This window comes from Engraulis encrasicolus, chromosome 15 (assembly GCF_034702125.1).
Source record: "Engraulis encrasicolus isolate BLACKSEA-1 chromosome 15, IST_EnEncr_1.0, whole genome shotgun sequence".
Lineage (NCBI taxonomy): Eukaryota > Metazoa > Chordata > Actinopteri > Clupeiformes > Engraulidae > Engraulis > Engraulis encrasicolus.
Window position 1 is genome coordinate 5356014 of NC_085871.1, and position 11455 is coordinate 5367468.

General features: G+C 44.3%; 1 protein-coding gene across 1 annotated transcript in view; it reads right to left on the reverse strand.

Moving 5' to 3' along the window:
* Positions 1-1295: 1295 nt before the first annotated feature.
* The window catches only part of zgc:113263 (uncharacterized protein LOC503753 homolog), a gene marked incomplete at its 3' end in the record, with an annotated part of 15775 nt that continues 5615 nt past the window's right edge, over positions 1296-11455 (reverse strand). The window contains exons 10-20 of the mRNA XM_063218134.1: positions 10789-11050; positions 10026-10237; positions 9293-9518; positions 8647-8819; positions 7663-7912; positions 6776-6900; positions 4454-4718; positions 4161-4300; positions 3596-3851; positions 2292-2422; positions 1296-1948 (exon numbers count right to left, since the gene is read on the reverse strand). Coding sequence (XP_063074204.1) covers positions 1296-1948; positions 2292-2422; positions 3596-3851; positions 4161-4300; positions 4454-4718; positions 6776-6900; positions 7663-7912; positions 8647-8819; positions 9293-9518; positions 10026-10237; positions 10789-11050 — 2693 coding nt within the window. The remainder of the gene's footprint in view (positions 1949-2291; positions 2423-3595; positions 3852-4160; positions 4301-4453; positions 4719-6775; positions 6901-7662; positions 7913-8646; positions 8820-9292; positions 9519-10025; positions 10238-10788; positions 11051-11455) is intronic.

The window sequence follows — 11455 nt, forward strand, 5'->3', positions numbered from 1 at the left end:
CATCATAACAACATTGATATGACAATGCAGAGAGTCTTATGGTGATGTCCACAGGTGGGTTGTTTGATGTTTCCAATTGATTCTGCTCCCGCGGGGTTCCCTTGTACTCCTCCGGGGTTGTCTCAGACCCATGTGGCCCTCTTCTCCACCAGCCTTGTCCTCGCTTTGGTCATCATCAGTGTCAGGAAGAGCCTTGGTTGTCTCAGTGTGGCAGCATGGGAGATCAGGCCTTTCTGCTTCTGAAAAGAGAGAAAAGGACAATATGTCTCAATTAGTATTGTTGGCCAAGTACCCTTGCATATTTGGCGACAATGCATAGTAGTAGCTGTAGAGCCTCAATTGAGAAACACTAACTTAAGCCAATATAATAGAATTTGAATTTATTAGAATATGTCTTTTGAGATACACACTGTTTGTGTGTGTGTGTATGTGTAATAATTCACACAACTAGAAGTGCACTCAGACAGTGCAGACCTCCGCCAAGGAAGCTGTTTGATACAACATTTCGACTATGGCTGAGGTGCTCTTGAGCAAGGCACCGGAGGACCCCATATACTGCTCCAGGGACTATAACCAATGCCCTGTCCATACCTGTACATCACTATGGATAAAAGCGTCAAGTAAATGTAATGTAATGTAATGTAATGGTTGACAGGTACCTTTGCTGGTACGCTCCAGGGCAGGTCCAGGGGATGCCTTCTCAACAGCCTCCAGATCGATAGCACCAGATGCCGTTTCCAAGGTACAAGCCCTTCCAAACATCTCTTTGGCATCCGTGGCTAGAGCATCGTTAGAACTCGATTCTACTGTGGAATGTTCATTTTTAATTATCTTCTCCAGCTGATCATAGAATTTACATTCGATCCATTCTCCTCCAAGCCTGCAATCACAGCAAAGAAAAGACACACAATTAAGCACACTTAAGTTATTAAATGGCTCATCTTCATTCTGTAGAATGTGCCGTTCTCTTGAATGGAGCCCCTCGACGTTCACATCTAATATTTCTGAATAACAGACGTGTGAATTCATTGTCAGAACCCTGCCAATGGCAACACAATTTTACTCTGTGTTCTGGAATGGTCAACCAACTATTTTGTGTCGAAAAAAATCATTTTAATTCCCCAATCATTAAACTTTTCATTGAATCAATACATTGCCATAATTATGATGAATAATTAAATAAGGGTAGCCATGTAACAGGCAGGTTAAGGTTTGGCAAGGCAGTCTGTGTTGTAGAATAAGATAAGATAAGATAAGATAAGATAAGATAAGATAAGATAAGATAAGATAAGATAAGATAAGATAAGAGATAAGATAAGACTTTGTCTATTACATATGAAACAGAAAATTGTCTTTGGCGTGGCTTCAGTCATTCTCACAGACATTAGACAAGACTTGACAAAACAGGACAAAACAAGAAAAAGACAAAACATGCATGCTAAGCTCCCTTCACAGAGATCAAGATCCAGCAGATCTAATTCCATCAGATGGTCATTCAACCAGCCAATCACCTGGCTGAATTGGACATGTAAAACAAAGTCATTTGGAATACTATGTGGCACTGGACTGTAAACTATTGAATCCAGGTTGCCCATCAGTGCCTGCCCACAGTCTCCCCCTGACCTCAGCCCCACGGCGCACTGACGATAGCTGGTCTTCAGCCTCTTCACCCTGGACTGGCACTGCTCGGCTGTGCGTGCGTAGCCCCGCTCCGCCATGGCACGGGAGATCTGGGTGAAAATGTGCTTGTTCTTCACGCAGCCGCTCAGGCTGCTCTGCACGCCGTCGCTGCCCCAGATGTCAATCAGGGCCTGGGTCTCGCTGTCCGTCCACGGCAGCTTGGGGCACTCGGGGGCCCAAGGAGGGGCAGGAGGAGCAGGAGGGGCAGGAGTGGCGGGAAGATCAGGACCAGAAGGGGCGGGAGCAGGGGGACCAGCAGCTGGAGACTCTGGGGGACAGGTGTGAGAACAAAAGGTAATTCTGACATTAAAGCGATGATGTCCTAGTTTTGGACATTTTCCATCTGTCCTTCAGTTAAATAAAGTTTTATCTCAGAGATAAAAATGGGGCAGTGTTACTTTAAGTGAGTCTAGAATGTTTTGTGAAGTAGAGGAACATTAGGTTGAGGAGCGGTTTGAGAGGGGGACAGTCGTGATTGTGGAAATGGAGATGTGTGTGTGAAGATAAAGGCTCGGACGTTTTGTAACGTACAATTACCATTGCCCCAATGTATTAGCATTGCCCCCCCCCCAGTAAATACATTTTAATTAAAAAAGACATAAATGTAATACTTGTGCAACCTGGTTCTGAGTTCTCCTGTTCTCGTTCTCCTGGCATGTCCAGGGTCTCCTCGGACAAACTGCTGCTGGAGATCTCCTTCAGGAATATTTGCTCCAGCTGTCCATAGAACTTACAGTCCTCCCTGTTTATCACACACATTTCCAGAAATGGACATTCTTAGCTGCAAACCTTACTGTATTTTAGTCACACTAGTAAACATTAGTTTATTTCATGAAAAGATAATTTAATAGGCAGCAGCACAGTTTCAATGAGCAGCGTAGTTGCAATTCCTACTCTGGCCACCATTCTACACAGTAGACCTTTAAACCTCCCAACTCCAAACAATTAAACCAAATTTACAGGTCAATGTACTGTTATACCAGAACTCCAAACCCCAGTTTCTGACTCACTCACTTCTCAGATACTATTTTCAGGATTAACAGAATGGTGCCAATGCCCGTTCCTGCACCAGTTAAGTTCAGAAATGTAAGGTATGGCATTAAGTTCTGCCAGAAAGGTGAGACAGTACCTAACTCTCGTCATTGCTTTAATTATCCAATCACTGGTCTCGGTTTGGGGTTCCCCTGCCACATCACTCCACATCCTATACCTGCAGCCAATAGGATGTCTGTGCTTTCATTTAAAAATCCTATCTGTTTCAGCTCTTTGCTACCTAGAGTACGCAGACGCTGGTGCCCACCAACTTTCCTAAGCAGGCTGGTGGCATGGGCCAAAGATAATTATTGGCTTCCCATGCTATTAATAAATAACCTTCATTGCATTTTGTCTATTGAGTCTTTTGTGGCAGAACCGGGCTCTGAACTTTTCTGTATGTGACCGGATGAACCTGTTGACCTCCATGATTTCGTCATGGTTCGAGGAGGAAAAAAGTATTTTCCGGTTCGTATCGCAAACCAAATTTCCTGTTCCCAAATGCTCAGACTTGAAGCATGAACACGGCAGCCAGTTCAAGATTAGGTGCGGGAACGGGAACCGGCACAGTTCTCCGTCAGCCTGAACTTGGCAATAGTAAAACCTGTCCATAAACGTCCATAAACTTCACAGAACTTCACAACCATAAAACTGTAAACCCCTGTGACTCAGATGCTGTTTACAAGTGGCCTTTCGTCTATATGTAAACAGAGTTTTAAAATGTGCATTTTAAAACTTTGGTTAAAAATGTAGGGGGCTAAAACGCACCTGTCACAGTAGAGTTGTTATTTTTAACCACATGTCGTGTTTACACGTAAACGGATAAAAAATATCCGCATTTAATTATATCTGCATACTTATAACCAGCACTTCACTCACTTACTTATCGTGGAAGAAGCGGGCCTTGAGCCGCTTGACGCGTGTCTGGCACTGCTGTGCCGTCCTCGTGAAGCCCTGGGTCCTCAGCCTCCTGGAGATGTGCCTGAAGATGTGCCTGTTCTTCAGGCAGCCACGCAGGCTGCACTGCACGCGGTCCTCCCCCCAGATGCCCAGCAGCGCCCGCGTCTCCCGATCCGACCAGGGCACCTTGGGACTGGACTCCCCCATGGCCCTCCTCTTCCTGGCTGCTTGCTGGGACTCTGAACAGAATTAAATATATATTATTGAAACTAACGAGAGAAGACCAGAGTAACACAGACATAGTCTTTGGTTGGTTTGAAATAGATGAGGTCAAGGGGATGATGGGAGGCTTTTGATGAGGACAAAGGGGCATTTGTTCAAAAAAGATTGAGAAGCACTGATCTACTGTATACTGATCAAGCCCATTTTTATTAAAGTTTTTTTTTAAAGCTGTAAGACACACACACACTTCATGCCAGAATTACATGTCAGTTTGACACACTGCATGCTAGTATATACGTAACATGTCAGAATGTAAGGTTCCATACCTGTGTCTTGATCCGAGTCAGCTGGGGTGTCTATAGACCCGTCATGGCTCAGGTCTCCAGAGTCACTTGAAAGGTTAACATGGCCCAAAATGGGCTCCAGGAATCTGTAGTATCTGCAGAGCACTGGTTTACCGCCATGCCTGAAAGAAGAGCGTTGTAAACTGTTGATGGAGACACGTGACTAAACATTGTTTACAGCCTGTGAAAAAAAGAAAAATGCCAAGGAACTCTAGTAAATCGTGTCCATTCACATAAAAAAAATTTAAAAAGTAGAATAAATATCAATGACTGACTTCCTCCGTTCGTGGCACTGGCGAAAGTCCTGACGAAGGGTCTTGAATTTCCAGCGGCACTGCTCCGGGCTCTTGGAGTAGCCGAGGTTCAGCAGCCTCTGGGATACGTCGGAGAACACGGTACCGCTGTGGAGCACGTCCTTCAGGCCCCGCTGCACCTCATCCTGGGCCCAGATGTCGATCAGAGCCAGGGTCTCCGGCTCGGACCAGGTCCCAGATGGAGAGGACTTGTCCATGGGCGTTGGGCTGCAGAGCACGTATCCATCTGCAGGAACACGGCACACAACTGAAGGCCTTTGTTCGTTACCTCTGTCATTGGTAATGGAGATGCCTCTTGGTTGTAACATGCTGAATTTCTCCTTTCAAATGTTTACTACTGGCCCTGCACATACAGTGCCCTCCATAATTATTGGCACCCCTGGTTGAGATGTGTTTTTTAGCTTCCAATTATTTTATTTTTTTTCTAAATAATATGGGACCTTAATGGAAAAAAAGAGAAAAATCCAACCTTCAATACAAGTGCATTTATTCAGTGGGGAAAAAATCCCACATAAAGAAATAATTATTTGACATCAAATAATGTGTGTCACAATTATTAGCACCCCTGGTGTTAATATTTTGTACAACCCCCTTTTGCCAACAAAACAGCACCTAATCTTCTCCTATAATGTTTCACAAGATGGGAAAAGACAGAAAGAGGGATCTTCAGCCATTCCTCTTTGCAGAATCTCTCTAAATCATCCAGAGACCTGGGTCCTCTCCTCTGTACTCTCCTCTTCAGCTCACCCCACAGGTTCTCAATGGGGTTGAGGTCAGGGGACTGAGATGCCCATGGGAGGAGCTTGATTTTGTGTCTGGTGAACCATTTCTGTGTAGATTTGGCCATATGTTTAGGGTCATTGTCTTGCTGAAAGACCCAGTGACGACCCAGCTTCAGCTTTCGGGCAGAGGGCAACAGATTTTGATTTAAAATGTCCTGGTATTTCAAAGCATTCATGATGCCATGCACCCTAACAAGGTTCCCAGGGCCTTTGGAAGTGAAACAGCCCCACAGCATCACTGACCCACCCCCATACTTCACAGTGGGTATGAGGTGCTTTTCAGCATGCGCATCTTTCGTGGTACGCCAGACCCACTTAGAGTGTTTGTTGCCAAAAAGCTCAATCTTGGTCTCATCTGACCAAAGCACACGGTCCCAGTTGAAGCCCCAATACCGCTTGGCGAACTCCACACGCTTGCGTTTATGATTGTGAGTGAGGAAAGGTTTTCTCCGTGCATGCCTCCCAAACAGCTTGTTGGCGTGTAGACAGCGCCTGATGGTTGATTTGGAGACTTTGTGACCCCAGGATGCTACCATTTGGTGTAATTCTGTAACAGTGAGCTTTGGAGATCTTTTGATTTCTCTTACCATCCTCCTCACTGTGCGTGGTGGCAAAATAAACTTGGGTCCTCGTCCAGGCTTGTTTACCACTGTTCCAGTTGTTTTTAACTTCTTAATTATTCCTCTCACAGTGGATATGGGCAGCTGCAGTTGAGTGGCAATCTTCTTGTAGCCTCTGCCTGACCTGTGAAGGTCGACGCACATCTGCCTCACTTGTATGCTGTGTTCCTTTGTCTTTCCCATGTTTAAGAGTGGATAAGAGAAATGGCCTCGGTGTCACGTCATATTTATACCCCAGGGAAACAGGAAGTGATGAATTACTAATTAAATGTTCCTACATACTCTGGTAAACTTTGTAAACTACTGTAGAAATGACAGAAATGCTTCAATTATATTTATTTCCTGGGAATTGTTAAGGGTGCCAATAATTGTGGAACAGGTGATTTAATGAAAAATAATTATTTTTTAGTCAGGGATTTTTTTTATTTTCTTACAATTCATTTGAGTTGAAGGCTACATTTTCCTACAATTTTCAGTGTGACAGTATTCTTCTGCAATAAACACTGAATTTATTTTAAGGCTTTTAACACATCTCAACCAGGGGTGCCAATAATTATGGAGGGCACTGTATCCCTTAATGTTGTTGAGATGTGTTAGGAAGATAACAAAGATTTTTTGCACAGACTGCAGAGAGGTGAATGTTGAAAACGGGGTTGACAACAGGTTAGTTTTTTATCATTATTATCCACCTGTGAGAAAAGAATGTACTGAAATGAATATGGTTAACATTTAATACATACAATTGCGGCATTATCTGCATTACCCTGATGTGTGCTACTACTAAATCATTATTGAGTCATATACCAACACATCACCACACATCACAGTGTGCAAAATGTAGACCCACAAAAGTCGTGCTACTATGAGTAAAATGGCACTACCTTTCTCTGGAAAGGAATCATGGATGGCGTTGTTGGTAGATGCCTTCCTGCAGGGAGGGTACTTGTTCAAGATGTCCTCCATCAGATCATAGAACTTGAACTCCACAGGTTCAGCCTCAGGTGAACTGAAACACATGATGAAGAACCGTTATCATGTGGTAGAACACCAATTAGCTATGACTTCAGTGGGAAGTTATGCCAGGAACTTCACAGAGGATGGAACACACAACTAGTAATGGCATGCTTCACTAAGAAATCAGTTGGGTTCAAAATGGTCATACGTTAGAGTTGGGCTCTGGCAACACTGCCATTAATGCCACATGGAGTTTCACATTGATTGTTTCACATCGCTTGACAATAGACTTGGCATGTCCGCCTCTATCATAAGCTTCTACCTATTCCTATTCCTATCACCCTTTCAATCCTCGGGTGAACTGACCCCTGGTAATTGTAAACATAAAATAAAGTCACGCTTTAGAACTTTGCAAACATCTTATAATAAGCATAAAAAGCCTTCTGTGTTGCTGCCAACACGCTCTGGAACAGTCTACCTCCCAACATACGCCAGGCCCCCACACTGGCTACGTTCAAGAAGCACCTTAAATCCCATCTATTCACAGAGGCCAATGTAAAGCGACCTTGGGTTCCTTGAAAGGCGCTATATAAAACCAAGTTATTATTATTATTATTATTATTATAAATATGGTGGAAAATTGTGTTTTTCCACACCTCAGTAGTTGGATAGGATATTACCCCAGTGAGGGACCTGAAGAAGGTCAGATGACCTGAAAAGTTGTATTAAAATTTCTTGCTGGTGGAATAGACAGTGTGCCGGATCTTCCTCACACTTCAAATAGGCATAAAATAAAACGAATACCACCCCTCACCTCATGCTCTCCCGACACTGCCGATAGCTGAGCTTGAGGCGCTTGATGCGTGTGTGGCACTGCTCGGCCGTGCGCGAGTAGCCGCGGCCGTGGAGCTGCTCCGATATCTGGGTGTAGATGTGGCTATTGTGGGGGCAGCGCTGGAGGCTCCTCTGGACCTTCTCGTCCCCCCACAGCTCCAGCAGAGACAACGTCTCGCTGTCCGACCACGCCACCTTCTTACGCTCGTCTGTCCCACTGAAGGATGCCTCTGAGGGAAACACACACATGGTAAGATAGATGGCTATCTATCTATCTGTCTGTCTATCTATCTATCTATCTATCTATCTATCTATCTATCTATCTATCTATCTATCTATCTATCTATCTATCTATCTATCTATCTATCTGTCTGTCTGTCTGTCTGTCTGTCTGTCTGTCTGTCTGTCTGTCTGTCTGTCTGTCTGTCTGTCTGTCTGTCTGCTTCTGAGGACGGAATCACAAATCAAAACAGTCAAGCTATTTAACTCCAGGAAACGCCAGCATCATGTGTATTTAACTGACTAACTACACGTAGATGAGCCCCGGCCGACATGTACCTAACAATGCAAGACAAGCATTTCTTGCCCCTTACAAATGATTAAAAAACGTCAATCAATCAGAGACTACAATGTAAGAAAAATTCAATACTAACTAGAGCATGACATTTTTCGGGAATTCCTGTGGGTCCTGTGGGATGGGAGTCAAAATTTTAAAGATGAACGGGAGCGGGCAGGAGTGGGAATAAAGACGAATGGGAGATGGCAAGAGCAGGAATAAAAATGAACGGAAATGAATGATTTTGAGTGTGAGTGGGCAGGATTGGAGACATTCTTACAGGAGTGGGACGGGATGGGATTTCCTTTTTTTACTCCAGCCTGGGATGGGACGGGATGGGATTTTTTTTCTGGGACTGGGATGGGACGGGAGTGAAAATCCACTCCTGTGTCATGCTCTAATACTAACCCATCTCCTGGTAGGAGTACCCAGGAAAGTCATTGTCTGTCTCTCCCAAGTCTTTGCCCTCTGCGTCTGGGTCTGTGCTGCTGGTGCCTTCTGCATCGGAGGGTGTCTCATTCAGCAGCAGTCTCTCCAACTGCTCATAGAACTTGCACTCTACCCTCTCTTTGCCTGGAGTGCTGGACACAAACAACACCACAGTGCAGAATTAAACACATGACAGTGCATTCTTACTGTACTTCAGTTCAGGTAAGTTCAGTTTAGATAGTGTAATTTGGTACATTCACATTCAGCTATGTACAGTACAGTCTGTATTCACCTGGAGTGTTAGGCACCAAGAACATAACAGTTACTGTCTTAATTAAGTCTTAATTAAGTTCAGCTCAGTTCAGTTCAGGAGTGTTAGGTTTGTGGGTTTCTTGGTACCAGCCTTAACGCCAAAGTCTTACAGTAACAAACAATCTCTCACGAAAACAAATGCATGCTACACTCACCAAAATCAAATACATACACATACACATCCCTTACACACACACACACACACACACACACACACACACACACACACACACACACACACACGCATTACGCACACATACACAGACCCACACACACGCACAAGCACGCACACGCACACACACAGGCTACTTACTGGTTGTTCTCATAGCACTGTCGGAAACTCAGCTTGAGCCGCTTCACCCTGGACTGGCACTGTTCGGCCGTCCTGACGTACCCGAAGGTGGCCATCTTCCTGGATATCATGGAGAAGATGTGCCCGTTGCGGTGGATACCCCTCAGCTCCTGCTGGGTACGGTCCTCGCCCCACACCTCAATCAGCGTCTGAGTTTCATGGTCCATCCACGGGATGTTTTTTGTACCTTTTAATAGAGTATGGTCAGACATGATGGGTGTTGTTACGGGTTTGCTGTTACCAGAAAGTCGTTTTGGGTGGGGTGCGCACATACATACATCCAAAAACATGGACAAAGCACTTTTTGCAGGTGTCAGACAATAGTGTCAGACAGTTTAAGAAGGTAGGTCTGCACACTAACATACACTCCAAAAATAAACTTTATTAAATTAAAACAAGATCACCCTGGAATCCTGGATCTTGGATGGTATTAGGTTTTAGGATTGCAGGTTCAATCCCCACCCTTACCAATCCCTTCGTATCTCCGTGGCTGAAGTACCCTTGAGCAAGGTACTGTACCTAACCCCACACTGCTCCACGGACTGTAACCAATACTCTGTAATATCTGAACATTGCTTGTGTCAGTTAAGTGTAATGTGGTGTAATGTAATATTCTGTAATAAAGGGATATTTTATACCTTCTAGTAAATTGATAATTTCTTGCCATATAATTTAAACCTCATGCCAGCTGTACCTTCCAGGCAGGTGTGGCCAAGGAACTTCAGTTCGTTCTCCTCCTGGCTTTTTGCATCTCTTATTGGCTGGTCCCTTGCTGGTGGTTGGTCACCCACGACAACCTCTTGAACGTCACAGGTGACCTCAGACGGGGTTGGCGTTCCCTCGGCAACCAGGATCTTCTCCAGCTGGGCGTAGAATTTGCACTCCAGTCTCTCTCCGCCTTTGACACTATTTAAAAGAAGTAGTTGTCTTTTTATATCATTTTTAACTTTTTGTTGATGTTGTTAAATCTATCTGTTAAGTACATTGAGCTGCATGCCTTGATTGAATTGCGTTATACAAATACTGCCATCCTTTAATTTTATATCTCATTCATTCATTTCATTCTAATCTCTGGTCATACACTAAAAACTGCATCCACATAAAAAAAACACAGACACACTTCCTGAAATCTAACCAAAGAGGGTGGAGTAATAAAGACGATTCAAAACACGCCCACCCAATGCAAAAGAGTGTGCTCAAGTTGGGTCTCCTAAGGGGGCGTTGTCCCCTCCTTCTTCTTCTATTGTTGAGGTGTTTGCACAAGAAGTGCGCCAGCGCCATCTACAGCGCTAAGGGGACTTCATTTATTCTCAATCTCAGGACTCAGGAGGGTCTCCTAACCGAAGGTCTCCTAAAGGAGCGTTCACCCGACATAAGATGGATACCAGAAATGAACTAGAATGGCGTATCTCTGTCCATAAGATCTCTGATCTAACTATATTAACAGTGCTACGTACTTGCTTTCATGGCACTGCTTGAAGCTCATTTTCAGCCTCTTGATTCGGGTGTGGCACTGCTCCGCTGTTCTCATGTGACCGCGCTCCAGCATCTTCTTGGAGATGACGTTGAAGATGTGTCTGTTGTGGACGCAGTCCTTCAGGCTCCTCTGGATGCTGCCTTGGCCCCAGATGTCCATCAGGTTCAGGGTCTCCTGGTCAGACCATGGGATCTTGGAGACATCACTGCTGGTTGTGTGTGGTAGTGTGGGGTCCTGGAGATCTGTGGTGGAACATGTGAAAAAAAAAATGTGATTCATTTCTCCGCCATGTCCACGTTAGTTGATTTATATAAACAGTAAATACATGAAGGACCAGATTCTGGGTGTCATCCACACCATTTTTCTATTTCCTGCCTCTAGGATTGAAATACTGAATTATTTTTAAAAAGCAGAAAGAAAATTATGGAGCCAATCAGAAGAATATGGAGATGACAAAGACACAAATATACAGACTACATGTATAGATAGATGTCATTTCATACAGAAATCATCATTTTGGATCCAACTAACTCTACTCATCCCTAATCCTGGGCACTTACTTGCTATATATTACTGCCGTGCTCTCTGTCAGTTCTACATTACTTGCATACTGCTGTACTCTTTATTGACCCAACACTCTGTACTTG